Here is a 25266-nt window from a genome sequence, read left to right on the forward strand (position 1 = left end):
CAAACTTACTTCAAGGCAGTTTTTGACAATGTTATTAAGAAAGAAAATCTAAAGTTAACTGATGGTACCTAAGTATTTCAGTGTTCAGAAGATGCAAGTTTTACGTCACCTGTGAAAAGAGGGACTTTTTTGTTTTTAATAGCTAAGAATGAAACTTATCCATTTATATGTAGTTGTGCATACATACTAGTATCTTTAAATGCACTTAGATACCATCCACCAGTATCTAAGGCTACAGACAAGCAAGAAACAAATGACTATCTTGTCCTATGTTTCGTGGAAAAAAAGAGACAGACAGATAATATGCATCGTTTTGACAAGCTGTGTTCACAAAATAACTTCTGGGTTGTTTGTTGAAATGTAAAGGAACTTCAAATCAAAAAAATAATGTAGAGATCATGCATACGGGTTGAGTGGAAGTAACTAAAAAGGCTATGCAAAATGCTAAAAGCAAAAGAAATAAAGAAAAGGAAGAACCTTATGCATTTCTCCATGAAGATCTCCTACCTCTTCTCTAGTGTCTATGGCAGAGCCAGGGGTGGTGGCAGCAGTGCTTACTGTGGTACTGGGGGCAGTGCCTGATGAAGTCACTGAATCTATCTCTCCTGCTACATCGTTGATTTCCCGTGCGATGAGAGCCAGATCTTGACTGATCCTAGTAATAAAGAGAGTGTTACATTCTCCCCTACAGAGACTTTTGGGCCAGTAGAGCCCAATCTGCAGCCTTTGAGGTTCTAAGTTCTAGTTCCTGATAACCATGCTATGAAAACATGCATGCCTTTCTAAACAGAAAGATTATTTGTAGAACCACAAAAGCAAATTTTGACTGAACCTTTTAATAGCATGCCTTTCTAGAGGAAGAAGGTGCAAGGTGATCTCAAAAGACAGAGTATCCTTGTTTTCTTCCTACGATTCAGACAGATGCGTGCAATATGCAGTATCTCCAACACAGAGGATGCATAGGAAATATGCTGAAAATACTCCACAGATGAGCTGTGTAGCATGGCAGTAAATCTGGAATGTCCGGAAAACATTTAATTTGCACCTTAGTTTGCCTGCTTGAATAAAATGTTTTCAGGACTTCTGATTTTCCAGCAACTGCACAACTCACTCAGATCAAGCTGTTTATGGGTCTGAAATTCCAGACCAATACCCTAAATCCTCAAACGTAATCAAGCTTTTCAGTGGCAAAAATAGAATATCTCTTTAAAAACCTGGATATGATAGCATTACAAAAATACAGCTGAATTCACAGCCAAAGATTCCTTTTCTTCTGATTCACCACATCAAAAAAACAGCTTTGCTCTGGCTTGCTCTGCTTGTGCTACTCCTCCCCAGGACACCCTAAAAGAAGGAGGGAACAAGACAAAAAAACCGCACAAAGCAAAAGCTAAAAGCCCTTACTAACTATGGCACCCTGAATCTCCAGCTTGGATCACAGAAGTTGAGAAGAGCAGACTGCCAGGTGATCCCCTTTCACACTCCTGCCTGACTGCACTGAAGACACAGAGCCTGACAGTGCCACCGAGGACTCTGAGACACACAGCACCCGCCACTCAAGGGAAAGGAGGTGCACAGCCAGGTGACAGTGACACACCCTGGGCTCCACAGAGACTGACTGTTCAAGGTGAGCTTCCTTCTGCTCTTAATTTTCCCTTTGTCTTCAAGTCAAAAACAATGGACACCACTGGCCTAGAGATAGCTTAAGGCTAAGTGAACAGTATTTCAACTAGAAAGGCAAACATAACTAGCCAAATAATTTCCAGTCAAATTCCAACACTGGATTTTGTGGCTAATCATCAGCAATCCGCAATGAAGTGCAACTCTCTGCACCTTAGATACACATATAATTGGAAGAAGGCTGTAGACAAACATGTGGCAATTTAGACATGCCATTAGAAGTTCAATATTCTTAGTAATAAAGATACTTAAACAGCTGCTTTATTTGTTTCATACAATCATCTAACTTTTTCTTTAAATAGAGAAGTTGCTACTATTCACATTTGATTTTCTGGGACAAATTCTGGTATTTAATGAGTAATTGTGGAGAAAAACCCAGAAGATTTCAATTATCAGCAAATTTTCCAGAAAAGAAATGTCATTAAACACCACAATCAAAAGCAGCATGAATTAACGAAGACTTAACTCTTCACAGAAATCAGCAATGCCTCAACACAACACAACCACTTCATTTGAGTTCTTACCACGAAATCAAAATTGCATAAAGTGTCAGATCTCTATATAAAAATTAATTCAAATGAATCCCAGAAGCAGCAGAATGAACCATTCTAACACTGATTGCAAGCAACTTGGTAGATAATTAGCACAGTTAAATATCAGTCATGTGAACAAAATCTGCAATCACTTTCTATGAGACAATAAGCTATAGTCCAGTATTCAACTGTATTTCTGTACAGAAACAGTATAGAGCACTAAACAAGAAGCATTGTGAAAAAGAATATTAGAAACCAGCTGAGAGCTGAGCCTGACTTACGAAGTTTTCAAGTAATTCTGCATTAACCTTCAAAAGCAAAAATTTTTTGCTTAAGTGTAAGGAGTATGTTTTGTGTAATCAGGGACAAGACTTAGGCTTTACGTGCACACTATTTACTTTACTACAACTGCAGGCTGCCTTGCAGATCTCTACCGCTTCCTGCATCAGACCTAGCAATAATGCAAGGCAAATCAATTCACAGAGGCAAAAATAATAAACCTCTAATTCCCTAAATCCCTCAGCCCACTCCAGGAAATACTGCTTTAGATTCCCTCGGTGAGCAGACTCAGGCAGCTACACAGGGAACAGACTCAGTTTCCAACACATAGGAAAAGGTGAGAACACAGGGCTTGGGATGGAGAGAGCATGACCACCTTTTTCAAAAGCCTGGAACTCTATTTCTTATTTACCCATTGTGAAAGAATGTCCATTGTTAGAAAAAAAACATAAGGAAATAGGAATACGTCTAAGATATCTGTAATAGTGTTGAACTGCTGGATTACTAAAAATATTTTTATGCTTAGTCTGCCGTTACACTCCCTATACTGAGCCAGTAACTACACTTTAACATTTTGTAACTATACTTTAACATCCTTAAATAAAATACCATGAAGCTCCTGTTATTCCGAGGGTGTAAATTCCCTCCATGTCAAAGTGGCTTTAAATCAGGTTTAGTTATTCCAGGAAGTTTCTCTAAACACCTCTTTCAAATTTTCAATTTTATTAACATCTGTAAATCGTGAAGTCTGTGAAAAGTGCAAACTGGGTCAGTCATGAAAGATCAGTTAGAACACGGTATGATGGTAACAGGGATGCAACAAAATGTTTGCCATACAGCTTCTACACTACTTTCTGCTACACATGTATTTTGTTAAAGGCTTATCCTTACACCTGCCTAATCTAATCAGTTATTCAACAACAACACCAAAAAATCAACTAATTTTAATGAGAGCATGTAATGGTCTATTAATTTTTTTTAAAACTCTAAAGAGAGTTGAAGGGACCCTGAACATAGAGGCTGGACTGATGGCAGGCAAAAACCCAGGCAGGCAATAATAGAGCCTATAGTTAGCAAGGAAATAGGAGCAGAGACAAAAAGTCTCTTATAGAGGACAGAAGTTAAAAAGCCTATTAAAGGCAGGGAGCAAAAATGTGAATCACTACAAAGATATGGAGACACAGAAAGGATGAACTAGTAACCCACAGCAAGTGCTCTCAGCAGAGGCTAAAATTGGTATTGAAAGCAGTGACAACACGACAGTAACCTGGAATTTCTCGGATGCTATATGCTACTTTTCTTTACCTTAAATAAACTCATTTCATGCAGGCTGTGTGAAATCTCTACATAAACCTAAAAATTTGGCAGTACTGATTTGAGCCTCCCAGCACTTCCACTGAAAATAAAGCTGGAGGGGTAGGATAAGTACACAGCATTTAAAACAAATTTTAAAGCTAAAACATCAATGTAGGAAAGGGCAAGAATCCCAAGGGAAGAGAAAAACCTGCAAACGTAACCATCAAATGAGTTTGGACTGAATCATCAACTACTTATAGTGTCAATCTCTCCTAGATGAGCCAAACATATCAAAAAGTTTTGCTGAAGTAGAGGTTCAGCAGTACTGTTTACCAGGAGGAATTACTATGCTATGGCTTTCAATTATTTTTCCCATATACACACAGTCCTTTGTATAACCATCTCTAACTTTAGACTTCTGAAAGGAAGAGATGTTCTAGGAAGATATTTTGAAAATGTTTGTTTCATTATTTATCCAGATACTATGAGACTCCCTGAGGTATCTTCTGTGTGCCTCTCAGGCCTCTACATCTTCCCTTTGCACAGATCACACTAGAAAAACAAATGCTGAAAAATATTACCTAGATCAGGAAATGAAAAATAATTAATCACACTAAGCAAAAGACTTCCACACTAAGAAAATACTCCACACTACTAAAATCAATCTTAAACGAAAACGTATTTCTTGTTTAGGTTTCCCAATTAAGTTCCGTGAAAATCTTTGGAACCTGAACACTGACATCTAAGTATTAAATAACATTTCTACGCTTGTGCAAGCTCTCTGAAGTTTTCACTGCCTGTGTGCTGCATGATATGGGAATAACTGGTAACCAGAATGTGCAACTAACTTTTCCTTGGTTCACTTGAAGCAGAGTGGTACCAGCAATAACAGAGATATATGACATACTAATCTCAGAGACTTGCAACAAAAAAACCTACTTTTTGGTGAATAGGCATGACTTAAATCAGAAAGTACCCAACATGAAACAATGTCTTGATAAATCAAAAATTAAAATGAGAACATGGTCTCTCACATTCCAAAGCTTACTTTTTTCTCTCTCTGTCACCTGAGATTGATCTGAAATTTTATCTCAATATGTAAAGGCAGTACAAAATAACATACACTTCGGCTTCAGGAAACACACCTGCAGAAAGTACCTCTGCAAGTCCCAATAATGCAACTGAAAGTTCATCATCCGAGATTTGGCTATTATAAATCAGAAGTTACTATCATTTTCCACTGAAAAGACATGTGCTGGTAATGTGAGTGTTCTGCCTGCCAGTCTCTCATAAGAAGAATTTTAAGTTACACATTCAGTGAGTGAAGGAAAGCAGTAATTAGTGACACAGAAAATCCATCAGCTCTCCTGTCCTCTGTGTGCACCTGTACAAGTGGTTGGGTACAAACTCTGTTATTTAAGGGGCACTCCTTTCAAACCAACCTTGCTATCTCTTCCCGGTGGGCAGTCCAGTCACGAATGTAGTCTTCCTGCTCCTTTATCCTGTGCTTGAATGTGTTGCTGCTTTGAGCTGCTGTCCCAGCGCTCTGCAGTCGCGTGGTTTTCAGGGCTGGAGAGGTACGTAGACGGGTATGTTTAGGGGAATTACGGTTTGATCCGAATTCATCTTCTGAGGTGGAAGCATAATCTGTAGGAAAGCGCCTCCATCTTGCACTTACTAAATTAGTTTAATTATTAAAAAAGAATTATTATGGCATCTTTAATAAGAAAAAGCAGCATTATTTCAGTAACATCACAAAAATACACACCTATTCATTATCCATCCCCAAGTACCTCACAAAAGGTTTTTTTACTACATCTTTAAAAGAAAGCTACAGAATTTGTGTTAAATAAAAAATATTGATTAATAAAAACATAAAACTAATGCTCTTTGTATAGTGATGAGTGAAGTAAAATGTAAAAGCCAGTGACTGTAGATGAGCTCAAACAAACTGTATTACAAAACAAGGGCCCAATTCATTAACATTAAAGTATATAGTCAGATTGCACTTTTTCTGCAGATTTTTTCCCCAAATTTCATTCAAAGTTTATGTTATACACGCACAAAAAAAAAAAAAAAAAAAAAAAGGTATGAAGGAAGGATGGAGCTGTCACCAAGCCTGGAATGCATGCTTACATAAGGAAACATGAAACTCCTATTTGATGCATAGGTCTTTTACAACCTCAATGATTCTATGATTATATGTTCAGTACAGAAAAAGAGTATGTAAAATTAATATTGTGTTATGAAAAACCTGCAGCACATCCGTAAGAAAAGCAGGCTCAGACAAAGAAGTATATATTCTGACATGCAGCACTTAAAGCATTATACAGCCATGTTGCTGAGGACAGCCTGAACTACAGGAGAACTAAAACTAAATAGGACGCTCTTGTCTCCTTTTAATTACTGAAGTCTTGAAAATGGATTTCAGATGTGTTGTCCTCAAACATTTCCAGCAGGAAGAGAGAACACCAAGTGTAAAGAAATCTCCATCACCAGAACCTGCTAAAATGTTGCAGAGGATTTAATACCCCAAATCCATTGACATTCATGAGGCTCTGTAAATACTGCAGAAAATGAAATAAGTGTGTGACCACCTACTGGTGATTGAAAAATAATAGAATTGAATTATGTAAATTGGTTTTTAGTATTAAAAAAAGCAAGAACTAAAAATTATTTCTTCCTATTACATTAAAAAATCCCCAACATTACAAATGAAGTATACACCAATATGAATTTAAGTAACAAATAATGGAAGTTTTTTTTGTGTAATGCAAAGATTATGGTATGTAGAATATGACATTGGTGTATAAGCTTACATCCCTTCCCTCATATAAATAATGAAGTTTCAATTGCTGAAAACAAAAATATGCTTCTGTAATTTTTTCAGGTTTAAATGTGGATTTCAAATTATGTCCAGATCTACTTTAAAAGAAAAAAAATTCTAACTTTATTGTATTGCATTGTATTGTCTCCTTAATCACTTTCTGATCTCTTTTTGGATGTTTCAAAGTTGTTTGATCTTAGGGAAATAAAATATGAGCAGAAAAAGTACACTTTCCCACCAACAGCATGCAAGCAATGTGTGACCAAAGTCCAAAGAGATTTATGAGTTGGGCCCACATTTTTTCATCCATTTTTGTTTAAAATCTTTGTCCCAGTTCAAATTATATTCTTCAAAATAATCATAAAATTTATCTTAAAATCTCTCAAGTGAGATAGTTCAGCAACTCAGCACTGTACAATGAGCATATGTAATAATATATTTAAAAACTAAAAATTGAATGAGAAGTGAAATATCAGAAACAGATTTGATTTCTAGTACTCTACCACTGTAAGTTTCAACATCAGGGTCTGGGTCTGGGAGAAGCTTGGATTTCTCTGTGTACAAAATAGTGTTTTATCATGTTAATTCGATTTAAAACATTCAGATTAGAAGCATTTGCTTAAATAAAATATATTGATGAGATTAGTCTTAGGTCCTCTTTTCCACCCATACTTTTTTAGGAAAAGATTATACTTTCAATCAAAAATACTGAATTTTGCAATGGCTTAAACATTTCAGAGATACTAACTGAAATGACATCAATAACAATCATTTGTAACATTACTTAGTATCATAAAAGCCCTATTTTTAAGACCATTAAATTTTAAGGCCTTGAAATGTTGGGGTGTTATATATTATCAATGTGTTTTCTCTTTAATATGAGGACAAAGTTATTGTAGGCCTAGCAGTAAAAATCTCCAAGTTGTGCAATTCATGACAAGCATATCCAAGCATGTTTCCCAGTTAGGTAGCTATACATTTGCATATATATGCTTTCAATATTATCTTTAAATTATGGAGGCCCAAAATGTCATTGTAGTTTATGTACATTTCTGAAAGCTGTTGTGCAGTTATCTCAGACACCAAAGACTGTGAATATCAGTACCACTACCTAGAAAATCCTCCAAAATCCTGACTAAAATAATCAGCATTCAAACCTAATTTAGTGACTACTCTGTGGGAAGTATAATGTCCTGAAAACCATTAAGCCAGCAATTTTGGTGATTTGGACAAACATACTGTCACTTCAAAGATCTGAGAATAAATTTTATTGAATATATTCCTTAAAAAAATTCTACTCTGATTGATGCATTGACTTCTCAAGGTGCATCCATTTCCAAGCTCCTAAAATGTCCTTAGTAAGGGCTGTTTTTTCTCCATTATCAATTTCTTTTTCCCCACAGTTACATCAACATCTTTGGTCAAACTATCTGCCAGCTATTTGCAATGACAGCTAGGTCAGCAAGCCAGCAGAGCTGCCAAACACAACTGGCTGCTCAAGATCTCTGTGTTCTGACTCAGTGCAATGTTACAGTTGCAGCTCAGCACTTCTGCAGGAGGCCTGATCCTGCCGTTTGTTTTCCGCATGCACAGCTCCTTCTGTAACATCACCTTCAGTGTTCCTCCGTTGTTGTGAAAATAAGTCTTTTGTCTCCTCTGTTTCTATTGACCACACTCTACTGTTTGATGATGCAGTGCCTTGATCAGACCTTTCACTGCTTGTGCTATAAAGTTACTAATTCTGCTTCACATGTCTCCACAGTGTTGTCAGTTATCAAGCCTCCTACCACAGAAACACTCTGGTAACGACTTGAATCCTGACAGTTCTCACCCAAGATGTTCCATTTATCTGCTTGCCCCTTCATAAGTAGCAATCCTTCACTGCATCAAAGATTAGAAATGATTGTTGAAATTAGAGACTTGCTGCTAGCTTTGACAATTTTAACCCTATCATGTTGCAATTAATCCACATGAAGTACATCTTAATTCTCGCTCTCTTTTTGCAGGTATATTTGTCTGAACATTGATTTGGGAAGTGCTGAAATTCTCTTTGTAGGCTGGATTTAGGAGGCTGCCAATATTTACTGATTTACAACGTGGTAGTGTTAACTGACCTCTGATGAGATAACCCATGGAACATATTTAACATTTTGAGAGCAGCTAATCCTCTGGTAAAGGAAACAAAACCCCAAACCCAATTCTGGTAATAATCATTCATTTTCCAGTCTTTCGATGTCCAGGGAGAGAAGAAAATCCATTCCTGCTACGCCTTGATTAAATGTGCCTAAAGTAATACATATTAAAACAGCTGAGGCACTTTAGTCAAGCACTTCATTAGTACTTTCCAAAAGTGCTAAAATTAATTGAATTGTTGACTTTTCTAGAAATAAAACTGAACTGAGGAATTAAAAGTGGCCTATATGTAGTTGGAGATGCATTTATACATGCACTCCTGTATACACTAGAAGATTACACCACTTTCAATGCAATTCAGATTTTCCTAAAGTATAATCTACATAAATCAGTAAAAAAATTATATAGTAATGTTACTGATACAGAAAAAATTTCAAACTCTAAATACTAAAGAGTAGTAATAATATTTTTTACTTATATAGTAACAAGACTTAATTGGTTTATTTAGTGATGATTTTGTTCTGGAAGTATCTGACTGCTTCATTAATTTCTTTCGGATTCTGGCCTTTACATTGACAAGTTTCTCTGTTGACAGATACTAACTGATAAAATTTTATAAGACAGAAGCTATTACTACTGTAGATTTTTCTAACAATGGTCTTTTAAAATTACCTAGATTATTATGTTAGGGTACCCATTAGAAGATGGCATCTTTTCTCTCTTGAAAATAGTGTTTTATACAAGCTACAGTAAACTTTGACTGTGTGACATGGGGAAATGAACATTAAGCAAGGACAACAAAGTGACAGACTAAAAGAGTGAGAAGAGAAAGATAACACTCACTTCCCTTAACAGAAGCAGCAAACTAATGCAGCAACCTGGGAAAAGTCTAGGAAGCCTGCAGTACTTCACACAGACACAAAACTCAAAATTCATATAGAGTTTTGTGAAAAACAAAAGCAGAGAAGTGGCAAAAAACATCTGGGCCTTAACTTCTCAAAAATCAGCATTATCATAATGTGAACTAGTATTCACTATTAAAATAAACATATAGAAGTCTTAACTAAAAGTTCCCTACCCTACCATTGCCACCTTTCATGCAGCATTGTCAATTCACAATTTTGATTAAAATTGAAAACATGCTGCTTTTCCAATTATCTCTTACAAGGAAAAGACCAAATTTTTTTTTGAAGTGTCACCTGTTTTGGGTACCTTTGTAGACTGGGGTACCTTTGCACCTGTATCAAACAGAGTCAACTCTACAGTTCAGCAAGCACCTCATTTGTATCTCAGCAAAAATTTCTATTAAGCTAATAAATGACACAGCCAAAAGCAACTACCTGGGGAATACACAATGCTAAGAATCCTGACATGGTCCACTTAAGATATACAAGCAACAGAAGGACAGCAGGAATGTGGGAAATTAAGTCTCACCGTGGCTTATATCAAGTCTGAATTGGATGTAGCAAAATTTCAGTGCACTGTAACACTGGAAGCTAGTCTATTAATTTTATTCTGGGACGGTGGATTGACTGCAAATATGGTAAAGCTGGTAGAATGACAATTCTAAAAGCAAGCAGATATTTATTTAGATACTCATTTCACAAGGAAGTTCACTTTTTTGTAATTACCACATTTTATTTTGATAGATTTAATATTGCTGTTGGAAAAACCTACCAGCTTTCACACTGCTTGCACTAAGAATGTTAATTTCTAACAGAATAGTAGGTTAAAATTTGTAGATTGGAAGGATTTTTCCTTCCAAATGTAAGACAAGGTAGAGTAACGACCACACCAAAGAAGATCAACATGATCTGGAAGTCATAATAAAATCATAAATTGCCATGATTTGGAAAAAAGAATGGGAAATAATCCAAGATAAGGCAAACCCTTTAAAATAAGTCACTTTATGATATTTAGGTAGATAGTACATAGCTTCTGAATTAATTACTTCAATGTTATTATTCTTATCAAAAAAATCTCTGATTGCCTATTTACACGCCTACCTTATAAATAAATACTATGTCTTCTATGTACTAAATAGTTTTGCTGACTTCTGAACTTCAACTACCATGGCTTGAGCAGAGATCTTGGGTCTGTTTTTGCACTAAAACAAATGATTGCTGATGCATTCGACTGTCCCAATTCAGTTCTGTTTTACTAGTTTCAAGATGAAAACATATCCAAAGATTTAAAGGAGTACAATTTCTTGTTTTTATAATTTTAAGTGAGAAATCTCCACAAGATGTGCCATGGAAGCCTCTTACTTCAAAGAAAAGGACTGCATCAACTAAAACTCAACAGTTTCATAAGAGATCTTTCTTGAACAATCTCTTTTAAAAAATCACCTTAAAAACATTTAGTATTGTACAAAATTATTTCCAATAATCTCACATACCTGAGGGAGAATTATGAGCCGAAGCCAAAGATTTGGATTTGGAATCTGAAAGTCGAGAAATGCTATTGGCTCGAGTTCTAGCAGAAACTTTAGCGCTGTCTCCTCCTGTGAGCAACCTTGAACCGCTTCTGATAATTGCCTCTGGGGTCCGTGACGAGGCAGTGCTTCTGGTTATTGTTGCTTCAGAATCACTACGTGCTGATAAAGAGCCCAGTCGATTTCTGCGAGGCTGAGCGAGTAGGTCTATTCTGGAAATATTTCTCCTCCCTGATGGAGGTTTTGACGTAGAACTTGTAGTGGACACTTCAGATGCTACTGAAGCCTTATCGGCATCGGCAAGCTCGCTATCTGAGACTTCACCAAGGCGCGCTCTGCGCAAGAGAGAAGTCCTTGTGGGACGAGGTCTTGGAAGAGTGGTAGATTTACTAGACTGCCCAAGTCCAACAGGAGAGGATTTCGATTTAGCGGACTTTCCTTCCATCTTGGAATGTACAAGTTCATCTGCTGAGGCAAAAGGAACTCTTCCATGTGATTTGCCAGAGTAGGTTTCCTGGTCAGATGACAGGATGTCAGAAATGGCAGAATGAGGTACACTGGATGTTTGGTCATCATCTGTCAAATCTACTGACGGTTGTCTCATTCTTCCACTGGATTGCACAGTCTTGCGAGCATCAGCTCTAGACCCACCATCTGAAGATCGACTCTTAGTTTTCTTTTCCATCTTCTCCCTGGCACTTGTAGAAGATTTTAAAACATCCTTTGAAGGGGAACCAGTGGAACATCTATCTTTATATAAGTTTGTAAAGCTCTTTCGCTTCTGTGTGGATTTTCTTTCAGTGTCACCAGTAACAAGGCTGATTGTGCTGGCTGTATCGACATCTGATTCTGGTGATATGGAATTATCTCTGTTATAACTAGGAGTGTCAGGACCTTCATCAGTTTTATTTTCTTCACGCAACTTGGCTTCAAGGAAAGCCATTACAGCTTCTGTGTCTTTTAAAATGAGGGTTGTATCTATACTGGAATCAGTGTCCATTGAATCACTTCTGTCACGCAACCTGTTTGCAGATACTAGAGGGGCAGCAGAACCACTCTGCTTATTAATGTGAGGAATAAGTTCTATAGGTATATTTGTGCTAGGTTTATCTATAGTAAAGCTACCTTGCCTCACTAACGGTTTTGAAGATTCTTTTTTTTCTCCTCCAAGTACTTTAGGACTTTGTCCTCTAATGATTTCCTCATTTTTTCTTCTTTTTCCCTCAATCTGCGCCAACTTAATTTCTGCTTTATCTGTAGCATGTCCAGGAGCATTGTCTTGATTATCCATAGTTTTGGGTGACATAACAATCTCCTCCCTACCTTTCTCAACCTGGTTTGCAGCAGATTTTGTAGAGGATAATTTTGAGGGTGTCCAGTGGCTTTGCTCCTTTCTTTCTTGTTGTTGAATTTTAGCTAAAGCTTGTTTCACCACAGAAGTTTCTCTGCCAGTTTCAACTCTCTCTTTACTAGAAGAGCTGGGAAAAGAAAAAACTTTGTCTCCAGTAGCTTTGGGTGAAAGGCCATTCATTGTTCTGCTTGACTTAGCATCTGAGGCACGAGCTGGAGTTTCTTTCTCCTGAAGTTCAGTGTCTTGCTTTTCACCTATTTCTGACCTCAGATGAGACACAGTTTTAGGTTTTGAGTTTTCATTCACTTTCTCTTCTATGGGAAGCTGTGGAAGTGTCCTCCTCTTTCGCTCACCTTGGCTGGTCATAGAAGCAGCTGAACCAGCACTTCTGACAGAAATACCAGACTCACTGATGTCTGTGTCTAAAAATGAAAGAGAAAAAAATATTTGAGAAGACATTCAACAGCAAGGAAAATAGAAAGATTTAATGTTTAAGACTACATAAGACTAATACAACATAAAACAGAACTGAAAATCATCAGTTCTTCCAGCTGTTCTGTGGCAAGACCAATTATATTCAGACAAGTAGAAAAACATTTAACAAACTCTTTTAAACAGCTGAATCACATATACAAAGTTTTTGTGATCTCACAGTAGGTTAAAATAGGTAAGATATCACTGTTGTATCAATCAGCACACCATTACAACAGGAAGTGGAAAACAAGTCTTACATTCCTAAACACCTTCAGGACCAGATTTCAAAACTACCAAGACGAGTAAGATCCTCCTTCTTCCTCCCTACTTGCCTGTTCCACAGCTCGAGGTCTGTCTCATGGACAGACTACAGCCTCCCCCTGCGAGGCCTCGCCGCACTCAGGCAAGAATCTGCAGTGCTGGGAGACACTTCTCAGCAATACTGAAAAGCCCCACTCATGAACATAGAACTTACTATGGCTGAGAAAGCAAAAAGAATGTTTTTATCTGAAACAAGACACTGTAGTATAAAAATGTACAGAAAACATATACAAAGCATCTAAAGAATGCAGTACTAGTGCTAAAGCACTTTCATTGAATTCTTAGGGTACACAGAATGAATGCTCCTTTGGCAGAAAAGCATGGCCATCCCATGGACAGTTGCAAGGAATAACTGTTTTAGAAACCAAACTTTATTTTCCCACACTGATGATGACTGTGCCCTCCTTGCCCATTTAACACAGTGCTGTCAGAAACAAAGCTTTATTACTCAAAGGTGATAGAAATTGCTCTATGAATTGCTCTGACTTTGAATATTTGGATAGAAAAAATTCTTTTTGCAGTTCATTTGTCTGCTGTTGCAATATACACATATCTGTCAAATCCCTTTTTGCCAGGAGAGATCTATAAACAACTGCTCTGCATACCCTGTTGGGACTTTCCTATCACAGCTTGCCACCATCATTAGGTGCTCCAGGAGTACGAAATGGAATATAGGGTTTCTCTCTCTGCAAGAATCCTCTAAGCAATTAATTGAATATCAACAATCATGCTGTATGTATACCTGCTACTTTCTATCCATGCTCTTCAATCTATCTTTTCTCTTTGCAGCGTTAAACCTTTGATGAAGAATGCAAAAGGACTCTCTGCATTTTTTTTTTCTATAATCTACGTTAAGACACTGATTTGAGAAACAGTAAGTATCTTTGAAATCTAAACAAGGTTTTTTAATTCCAGGACTTTTTTTTTTCTTGAAAATTATGAAACAAATTGAAGGTTTAATGAAAATCAGTATGACTGCCATCTCTGAAGACTAACTTCTCTCAGATATGCCTACTAGATTAAATATTTTTATACATATATAAGCATGTAACCTGCTTCTTGGTGAATTTCAAACAACCTTTGGTACATAAAAAGGCACGGAGTAGTTCAGCATCATATTTGGCTATATATGTGTTTTGTGAAGTCTAAATACTAAGATTTCTAAAGATGACACAGGCATCTAAGTCAACAAGGCATGTATGGTGAATTGGTTTTTACATGTATCTATTAAATGTTATTTTTATAACACATTTGGTGCTTTTGTGCTTTGAATGCTTTATTTCCCCTTTAGTAATTTTGGAACTCCTGCAGCACGGGTATGCACTACACTGTTGTTACTTCATTTTATCTCTTACCTTAGTTCTTATAATGGTAAAAAAAGCCTTTACCTCTCCAAAGAAGATCCTAGGTAGCACCTCATCTGAAAGTGACCATGTAAAACACCACAGAAATCAAAAGACCACCAAAGCTCCCAATTAACCACTCAAAGTATCAGTCTCAACAGCAACGACTTTAAGTGTCCTGTATGTACACACCAAATCCTTTCAAATGGTGCAAAATTTGCTCTTTATTTCCATTATTTTATGTGTATCAGATAATTTAATTTTTCCCCTTTCCATCTCTTTTGACTTTTAGTATCTCTGGCAAAGTTCAACGCTTATGAGAGGAGGAGGAAAAGCTACAACAGAAGCAGAAGTCACTGGTAAGAATTCTTTCATGCACTGGTATAGATATATGCACTATGCAACATCAAAAGCAAAACTTCTTCGTAAAACTTCTCCCAGTTATGATCACAACCTCTAAAGTGAAATTGGCAGGAAGAAAAAAGTAGAAGAGAAGTAAGGCAAGTAACTCATTTATAGTTAGGAGTGCAGATGTTAAAGAATAAATCTTTTCAAAATCAGAAATGTGAAAAAATTACACTATGGAGAGACATACCCTGAACATCTGGCACTCACAAGAAAGGGAGATAAGGTTGTTCATGACTAAAGAGAAAGTTTCTGGGTTTTTCAAGATATACAAAAAGTCTTCTGTATTTCCAAGATAAGGAAGGATGCTCTGCTTCAGCTGAAGTGTCTCTGGATTGTGTAACAATCATTACACTAAAGTGCATTTAGACTAAGAAAGATGTAGGGAAAGAAACATACCATGCAGACCAACCCAAACTGTATTTAAGTGAAAGTCTGTCTACTAAATATTAAACAGTTTATAAACGCCCCCATTTAAGTCACATTCAGTGTAATACTGGCACTCAACTGCCATGCAGACACCACTACTGCCGAGCTTGTTTTTCCACTGCTTCTGCTCAATGAAACAGAAGAATTTCAGGTGAAAATGAGGCATAAGGAGTAAAAAAGCTGATTAAGTACAGTACACAATCATTATTTTCTCCCTTTCACAGGTTTTTCAGCATAAACTATGACAATAAGAACAGTTTTTAATACCATTTTCTAATGGAGCAGGCACAGAGGACTCCAATCTCATGTCATCTTGATCATGACGTGTGTGATTAGCAGCCAAACTCGCCCACTGCGATACCCAACGTTTACTTCCAAGGTTAGTAGAACCTTCCTAAGAAAGAAAAAAAAAAAAGCAAAAGAAACATTATAATTATTTGATAAAAAGCATGCCATCTTTTCAGGTATTTTCTGAATAGGTATGTCAGACACCATTTTCCTGGAGGAAGTTGAAAAAAATAGTTTACCTCAATAAATTTTAGAGTCTTCAGCTCTAGAATGGCAAAAAACAAACAAAATCTATATAGCTCCTGAATCAGTACCAAATAAACAACAGTTTCTAGTGCAATGAACTTTTAAACACCAGGACCTATATAAAACATATCAGAACATGTGCTAGTTCCAAGATCAAGGTTATTTCAGTTCTGAGCTCGAAGTGCAGGAAAAGTACATGGGGTGTGGGGGTGTGTTAAAAAATTAAAAATGTGCTTCAGGAAGACAAGGAAGTGACATTTTACCGGTTTAGAAGACCCTCTTGTCCAGATGAAATATTGTATTTACTTTATTACAGAAAAACTACCTTAAGGACTGAAAGAGTAAGATAACTTATGACGGAAAGTAAAGGAAGCTCAGATTATTTGTTTGGCCTAAACAAAAAAAGAAACAATGATTAGTTTTAAACCATCTTCCTGGGTAACAGTGAAGCCAATGTCATCAGTATTTTACAATTTTTTTTGCACCTAAACCAAAAAGGAAATTAGTTTGGTTTCTTGATGGCAAGCCTTTTGAAATCTTGAAAATTTTTAAAATGTAAGAAAAGCATAGAATTAAATCATCTTGTGTTCCTCCAACATCTTTTTTTCAAAACCTGATTTCTAAATATAGTGCAATGTTACTGTCTTATCAAATAGCTTAAAGTCTCTCTTGCTTACATCTCTAAAAAATAGCACCAGCCCTGCTGAATCTTCAAATCTTCACACTTCTATTCAAAACGCTGATTTTTGCCTGATGCCTTGACTACTCTTGGACTCTAGTCTTTGACCAGGAAACAACACTACACATTCTATAAAATTTGGTTAGCAGAACTAGAATGGTGAATAATGTCACCTAGTATTTGCCAACTTCTTTCAAATTAGAAGTTACTCAGACATTTGAAAAGCTTGAATTTATGATCTTGAATTTCTCCTGATTAATGCAAATGAGTGCAACATCATGAAAGTCTTCCAGAATATCATGAATGTTGTAAATCAGAGATGCAGCAGGTAGTTTGTTTGAACTATTATACAAATTTCCATCTATTGAATTAAATTTTTAGAATCAAAATGTTACAAAATTGAAGTTTAACAATAGCAAAGGAAGGCAATTCAATGTTTTTGTTATTTATAGGCATTTCTGAAGACAATGCAAGGTGCTAATAAGAATATCACAAAAACCACACAGCATTTATGCACTGACAACTACTGAACCCTCATTCCTCTTTGCTATCACTAATCTTTCTTTTCCTGTCCGTACTAGTGAACTTCAATCTAATAAAACAACTAATTATAACCAAATCCAAGCACAATAGGTGTCCCAACCATCTTTGCAACAGAAAATTTCAGTTAGGTCCTTCTGTACCACTTAGCCAATTTCAGAGACACAGGTATGTGTCAGAAATCTAAATTCTACTTCACAATGGAGAAACACACTAAGATTTTGCAGATTAACTGCAGCAAAAGAGCATGATAAATTATTTTTCTCTGATGTAATTACACTGCCAAAAATGGTTTCTACATAGCAGTGAATGCAAATGTGTGCTTTGCCAGCTCTCTCCATACACAACCACAAACAACAACAAAAATATGCAGTTTCTTTTCACAGAAGTTTAGGCACATCCAGAAGATGTAAGGTTTATGAAACACATCTCTAAAAAGTCACGTTCAGTTATCCTAATGTTATTCCTATAATCCACATCAATTTGGATCTTACAGGCTCGTAAGTAAGCAATCCTCCAAATCTTCCCTTGAATACCAAAAGGAATTTCCTTGCCTTTCAAAAAAAAGCTGGGTTTACCTAGGAGATACCAGCCTTTTACCTTCATCATAAATCTGCTTTCTCTTATGCTTATTACACATAGTCAATGGAAGTAATAAACATTTGGAAAATGTACCAATGGATTTCTGTGGACTTATTATTCAGCCTGAAGATTTAGGGCTTCAGACTCCACATTTGAAAAAAATCCAGAGCGCGCACACGTTACACCTGAAAGCATCAGTTCTTGGCATTTCAGAGCAGAATAATAGGTGGTTTTTTAAAAATAAATTTCAAAAAGGTGAATAAAATTAATACAAAAATTAAATGTGTTTTCAGACACATAACTCCAGTCAGTTCAAGTTACAAGAAACATATTATTTCATCTTTTCATAAATTGCTCTCTTGAAAGCAGTTCCTCCCTCCTCACTCTACCTGCTTCAGAACCATATGCCTCTTGGGTGCTGATCATTTTACAGATTTCCATACATGAATTATTTACAGCCAATGTCTTCAAGTTATTCCTGAAACAACACTGACACCTATCTTAAACAGCTCTTCTTCTGTTCTATTATGGTTACTCCCTTTATACATGAAAACCCAGCAATTGCATCCATCTCAGCTATTACTTTGCCGGACTAATTGAACAGCACTGATCAGTTCTTGTAAGATAAATCTCCATTCCTGTAACAATGTGAGTAGACTTTTTACCTTCTCTAGACTTGTATCCACCCTTCTTGACCAAGAATGGTAACAGTTCTAGTGCTGCCATTACAGGGGAAGCAGCACAGTGGCAATAACACTGCCCTTTTCTGCTAATAATACATTTCCTGGGTGTTCAAGGGTCCTATTTGCCTATTAACAACCCTGTGATATTGGTGTAGCATCAGCCTACATTGCAGTATAGCATATAAATTCAAAGAAAAAGTAAGTATCAAACTTCAAACTAAATGGATTGTTCTACAGGACAGGAGATTAGAGTAACTTGAGAGGACAAACAAAAGGAAATACAGCCTCCAAATACTCCACTTTTAAGAAGCAATATAGCAAATATTTACATGAATGAAATTATTCAATATTCAGAATGCCAGTAGTATTATTTATGTGATCTTCAGAGGGAAAGACATAAAAGAAGGCATTCAAAACAGCAAAAGAAACATTGTAGTCAATGGCACTGATGACCCTGTAGATGAAGAACCAGGTTTCTAATTGAGCTTTAAAAACAAAAAAATGTACCTCCAAACAAACCCCAAATCAACCAAAACCCAAAGCATATCAAACACAATGTTGATAAACCATTATTTAAGAACACTGTTTAGCACAGACAAATAACCACTGAAAATTAAATGGAAGACGGATAGACTATAGCCCAAATGCCTGATGTATTTTTATTAACGAAACTCATAGGGTAAGAACAAATAATAACAACAATATTCTCTTTGTTCTCTATTTACTTAGCTTGTGTTCTTTAATCACGCTTACCTGGGTTGGCAAGTGGCAGCTTATAATATAGAAAATAAAAACATTTAAATATTTTGAGTAGATGGATTTAGTATTTTCATTGCCTATATGTAATCATTGAAAAGGGCAAGAACCAGTGTATTCAGGCTCAGTCCAAGACACTCATTCTGCATTTTATTTTATTTATGACACACACTATTCCGATGTATTTAAAGATTGTTGTATCAAAGAAAAAGCTGAGAACTTCTTTAACAAGAAAACATTTCCAGGCATTTTATTAATGATACTTCCAAAGCCCTGTAAAGCTAAGACATTTAAGTTCAGAATAGGCTTTCAACCTCCAAAGTGATTCTAGATGACCCTTTCCTGCCTTGGCAGCAGGGTTGGACTGCATGGTCTCCAGAGGTGTCTTCCAACCCCAACTACTCTGCGATTCTGTAAAAATGTTTTATAAAATCTTTATTATTTCCCAAGCCATCTTTTCCATCTTCTTGAACAGAAATATCTTAGATTTGTATTCTTTGCTTTTTCTATGCCAATCATGTTCTGCATTCACCTCATTCTACTAATCAGGTACAGGAATAACTGTGATGGACAGCTGGAATAAGGCCCACCCGCAATCTGAGTGGATGTAATACTGCAACAGTGAGCTACCCTGACGTAACCTGACTATTTAGCCAAGATCTTCAGTAAGGTTTATAAACTTATGGTCTGCAGCTCAGTAATGCAGTAAGTCTTCCAAAACCCACAAGCAGAAAAGTTTGTGTATGAAAACATGACCCACATACTTTACAAATCAAACACATTTGCCTCTCCCTTTCCTACTGACAAAACAAACCGAGTGCAAGTTTTGGTAATGAAACTTTAAATGGAACAATCTTCTCTCAGTGGTTATCCTCATGATTGTTTTCCCATTATCTCCCTATAAAAGACACCTCTAATTTTCTGAACTAGCTTCTCTTTTACTTCTACATATCTATTAATCAACTTCTACTTTTAACTTTCTCTAGTAAGCTTTCTTCCACCTTCATCTTTCCTCAACTCTTCTTACATTAATCCTCGCCCTATCCACATTACTTGTCAGTTTTGCTCCTTGACTTACCAAATAATTTTCATTTTTCCTCCCATCATTATGCCTTGTAATATTTTAAATTATGCTAATAACCTACTCTCTCCCACTATATAAAGACCTTTTAATGCAGCAAAGCAGTCACAGTAATAAGATAGCATAATTCTTGTAATTTTCACCTAAATCAAAGTGAGCTTTAGTATGTCGTTGCCAGAAGGTTTCTTAAACCCGCTGTATGATTGCAGAAGTAGTTTCAGTCTTCTAGAAACAAAGCCTTTTATTTGCAAAGTTGACACCTGAAAAGCCCAATTATGTTCATAAAATAAATCATTCTTATCAATAAATCAGTTCTTCTGCTTATGGAATTATGAAAGTGGAAAAATATCAATACTCTTGAAAACTGACAAGGCACAAAAGAGCTGAGTGCTGCAAAAGGCATTTAAAAAAGAGAGAAAGAACACGGTTATAGATTTGTGCAAAGAAGCAAGGTGAAAAACCTTCCGTAGGATATGCCTATGCTGTGTGGCAATACTTCACTTGATGCTGTAGCCTTAGAGAAACTAGTCAAAGGTACTAATCTAGACACAGTGACATACTTAGTGTCTCAAGGCTTTGCAGTAGCTAAAACACAACCATGAGAAAATACACCTCTAGGAGAAACAGATTTGTAGATACTAAAATCAATGTATTTGCATGGCAGGCACACTAAATAATAGTTTAAGCTCTTGATATCTTCCAAAAATTGCTTATTTGTAAGGTTCGCTAAATTACAGATACTTCAAAAAGAGTTTGCCAAGTGTCAAGTTCTTCATTCCTGTTACCAGTGGATTCCGCTCCACTGTGATCCTGTTCTGTTGCAGACACATGAAAAGCTAGTTTATGCATCACAATGACATGAGAATGCTTCCCAAGATTTCAATATGAAATATGATCAATATCTAGCTTGTGTGCATATTCTAAGTCATATATAAAGCCAGGCATTTCCCTCTGCTTAATCTTTCACCAACTGATTAAGTTATACTGCATCTGAATCAACTAATGTAAGTGACTTGTCATGAGCGACACCTCACTGGAGAACTTAAACCACAAATGTAAAAACCTTAAGTCCTCTGGCTTCAGAGAAAAAAATCTGAGAAGTATTATCCACCATTTTTTTCCTAGATGACTTTGTATCATGCAAGTGCACACATTTTATTTCTGAATTTTGATATTGTTACTTGCTTTGGGCTATAAAACATAACCAGCTTTTCCTCAGTTCTGCTGAACAACTTACATGACGAACTTACATCATATACTGTGCAAAGTTATGTCGTTGCAAGGAAATTTCTGCTACATTTCCAATACACTGATGTCAGTGCACACAGAAAAGTAGCCAAGTTTTAAAACAACTCCACAATGAATTATGCCTGTCTCTGACAGAGAAGCTTTGATAATGCAATAAAGGCATAGCAGAAATAAAATACTTATAGATCTGAGTTAATTTTTTCCAGGCAAGATTTTGTTTCCTGTTTAACACTTACTGGTCAGTTCTTAGTGCTCTCTTTTTAGTGGAAGAAAAAAGAAGACCGTCAAAAATTAAATTCTACCTCTGTGTCAAGAAATCCAGTTGTACTCAGTGGTCTTTTTTCTTCCAGCACTACTGTAGCAGAATTTATAGCCCAATCTTTTACTAAATCTTTCTGGTTCTCGTTGATAACAGGCCTATTATAATCCTGGCTGTCATCCACTCCAAATACCTGAAAATGAAACAAATCATTACATTCATTAACCCAATACCATCCTGATACAATGTTCAATGTTAATGGATGGATGGTGGCATGCTGGATAGTGAGTATAAATAAGTTTTAGTGTATTATGCTTATCTATCACCTTAGTGCACTCTAAAAATTAAAGAGAAGAAAAATCTACAGCAATTAAAAAAAAAAAGTGGAAGTCTATGTCAACATTGTGAAAATTCAAAGAACTGCTAGTTGGAATGGTCAGATATGAAAAAATGACACTTTGATGAAAGGAACAGAAAATAGAAGCAAAATCATTGCAAAATGCATTTTACCAATTAAGGGAAAAACCCAATAACTTGAATCACCAAATTTTCAGATTTTTTGCTATTATCTAATGATAATAAGAAATACAAAATCTTGCATTTTCTATTAATATGCTTATCGAACTATTTCTGTAATACAAACAAAATTTCAGTTTTTCAACAGTTAGAGACTTGGCACATGTTGAAAGTCCACCAGGTCTCATGAATCATGTAGACTCATCTCATCCAAGACGTGACTTGGCATAGTTCTTTTACTACTGTTTCCTAATGATGCTTATATTATTATCTTCTGCTTATGCCAGAATAATTTTCCCATGACATTTTAAAAACATTGCTCAGAAAAAAATATTAGAAAAACATCATTATCAAAGTGATTTAGTAATAAGAACCTTAGCAGGAAAATCACCATACTGTTTGTCAAATTTCTCATGAGTCACAGAAAACAGGGAATATCAATTGCTTTCAGAATTGATGTATAATCAAAGACATTTTAGAAAATATGAGTATCTTGGAAACATGTAATTTATAAAACTTGCAGATTTCTGCCTAAGAAATAAATTCACTACTTTACTACTAGGGACTTAGACATTAAAAAATTACAGAATAAAATGAACCTCACACACACATTAAAATTGGTTGTCAAAAAGTAACAGTTAACATAAAAAATTTTGTCATCTCCACAGATGTTATCCTCCTGTAACAAACACTACTAGTGAAGAATATGAAAAGGTGTACAGAATTCTTTTTTTCTCCAAAAATGTGCTGTAATTCAATTTTGCACAGCAAATCTAGAGGACTGGTTTATTGCAACTCTGAACAAGGTCAGTGTCTTAATGCATTCACCACTAGATGGCCACAAACCATAATGTTGTCAGCTTCTGAGAAGCAGACAAAGGAAAAAAATAATAGTTAAGCACCCTGTCATTCAACTCCTTATGCTCTTCTAACTGTACAGGAAGACCTTGTTACAGCATTACTACATTTAGATCTGAGGAAATTTTCTCAAATGCACTGGATTTGTATTTTGCCTTCATGAGAAAAGCCTGCTTTCCTGACATCTTAAAATTCAGGCAGTGCTCCCCAAATTTTCAATTTATACATAAATCATATCGAGAGTCTCCGGATTAGAAGTTGCTTAACTTTATTTACAAAATATTTATTTTCTTTTTATAGAAATATAGTGTTCAGACTTAATTTTTTGCTTTCATGATATATATATTTTTTGTACAGTGGTAGCAATTTTTGAAGATAGAAACCAGTTACCATTCACTGACACCTTTCTTTGAATATATCACTATTCTGTAGAGACTTTCTTCTTTGTGTACCATAGATTCACTGATTACAGAATTTTACATGTTCTTTTAAATGAAACGAAACTCTGGTATTATCACATAAGCACCAGAAGGAAAATATGAATTCCACACTTCCATATCTAATTGGAACCACAGCAGCAAATTGCTGCCTGTAAATTGCTTCATTTTATCTGACAGCACATTAATTTACCATGTCGAATTTCTTTACTTGTATCAAAAATAATGCTACATTCAGTCTTACCTTTTCTAGTACTGAACTCAGGTTTAAGCAAATTTTGTTCTTCTTCTTCTATTACTAAAATTACTGCAAAACCAAATTTGAATATTGCCTACTTTTTTCTGTGACGGGTAATACGGATATCACTAAGACTCAAGCAATAGCACTCCTAATGTTCCTTCTCTCTATCCAGTGGGGATATCAGAAGAGATAAGCAAAATATTTGGGGACAGTATTATTAGAAAGAAAAGTAAAACATCTTCTTCAATAAAAGTGTTTTTGTATACTACAGTGTCATTCTACATTTGGTATGTGCATGCCCCTGTCCTAAGTTCCATGGCTATACAACTACATGGCTCTTCTCCCAAGAAAGAAGAGATGCATGTAACTGTGATATAGCCCAAAGACTAAATTTCAGACTTGTGATATATAAAACCCCCTTGAAAAGACTATCACTAACACATAATTAAGAATTCAAACACTAAAACTCTTCACAAGATAAAACAACTCAAGTATTTGACAAATTGTAGATCATTACTTACACATCTGTCACACACCTGCAGAAAAGCAATACTACCAGAATTTCAGGATTAACCCATCCACATACACCAGTTATCAAATAATGAGCAGAAACAGCCATGGAATAACCTCAATGTTTCTTCTGGAAACATTCTACCATCTAGAGAATGCAATTTCTACTTTCTGAGCTGCTACAATATGCTATGTGTGCAAACAGTGGCCTGTTGTGACTGAAGCCTGAATGGATATAGACTTGTGTCTTCCTACAAAGACTAGATGACATTTTTCAAGGTTGCCATTTCTTTAGATGTTTCTGTTCTTTAAATACCTTCATGACTGCACAGTCATTTAAGGGAGGTCTAGGAGATAACTTAATCAAACCCAGAGAATTCTGCGGAAACGCTGATGACACATATTGCTGCATCTCTCATCTATTTAGACAAAAAGAGTGAAGTTTCTTTCTGTAAAGCTTGGATTCGTCAGAAGCAACTATGAAATGTATTTTGATTAACTGTGTTTTGGGGAAGAAAAAGATGAATCTAGGTTCCACAATCAATACAAATTTGGACATACTGAGCTGTTTGAAAAATGAGAAGCAAGCCTTTATTTTTGATAAAGGAGGTAAAATAATTCTATGTATTCTATGTGACTAACTATCACAAATCACACGTATCTACCACACAGCTGTCAATGAAAAAAAAGTAAATGAAAAAATCATTTACCCTTTTAAAATAGCACTGTAAACAACACAGACTTTCACAATACTCTCATGTTGCAGTTTTTGAGGGAATCTGGGGAATGAGGAGTAATGTAAAAAGAATAAATAAAGAACAATTCCTAGAAATATAT

The 25266-nt window shown here is 35.9% G+C and overlaps 1 protein-coding gene across 6 annotated transcripts in view; it reads right to left on the reverse strand.

Annotated features, from left to right (window-relative positions):
- CEP170 (centrosomal protein 170) overlaps positions 1–25266 on the reverse strand; it is a 96315-nt gene that overhangs the window by 12181 nt on the left and 58868 nt on the right. For 2 of the 6 annotated variants that reach the window (XM_066178517.1, XM_066178513.1), the window contains exons 10-14: positions 21911–22060; positions 15773–15899; positions 11147–12955; positions 5231–5465; positions 508–655 (exon numbers count right to left, since the gene is read on the reverse strand). In XM_066178517.1, coding sequence (XP_066034614.1) covers positions 508–655; positions 5231–5465; positions 11147–12955; positions 15773–15899; positions 21911–22060 — 2469 coding nt within the window. Of the gene's footprint in view, positions 1–477; positions 656–5230; positions 5466–11146; positions 12956–15772; positions 15900–21910; positions 22061–25266 lie in introns of all 6 variants that reach the window. The other 4 variants (XM_066178515.1, XM_066178514.1, XM_066178512.1 and 1 more) reach the window with 4 other exon arrangements.

Source organism: Chamaea fasciata, unplaced genomic scaffold, assembly GCF_029207755.1.
Source record: "Chamaea fasciata isolate MVZ Bird 193981 ecotype frontalis unplaced genomic scaffold, bChaFas1.0.hap1 SCAF_3, whole genome shotgun sequence".
In the NCBI taxonomy this organism is placed as follows: Eukaryota; Metazoa; Chordata; class Aves; order Passeriformes; family Sylviidae; genus Chamaea; species Chamaea fasciata.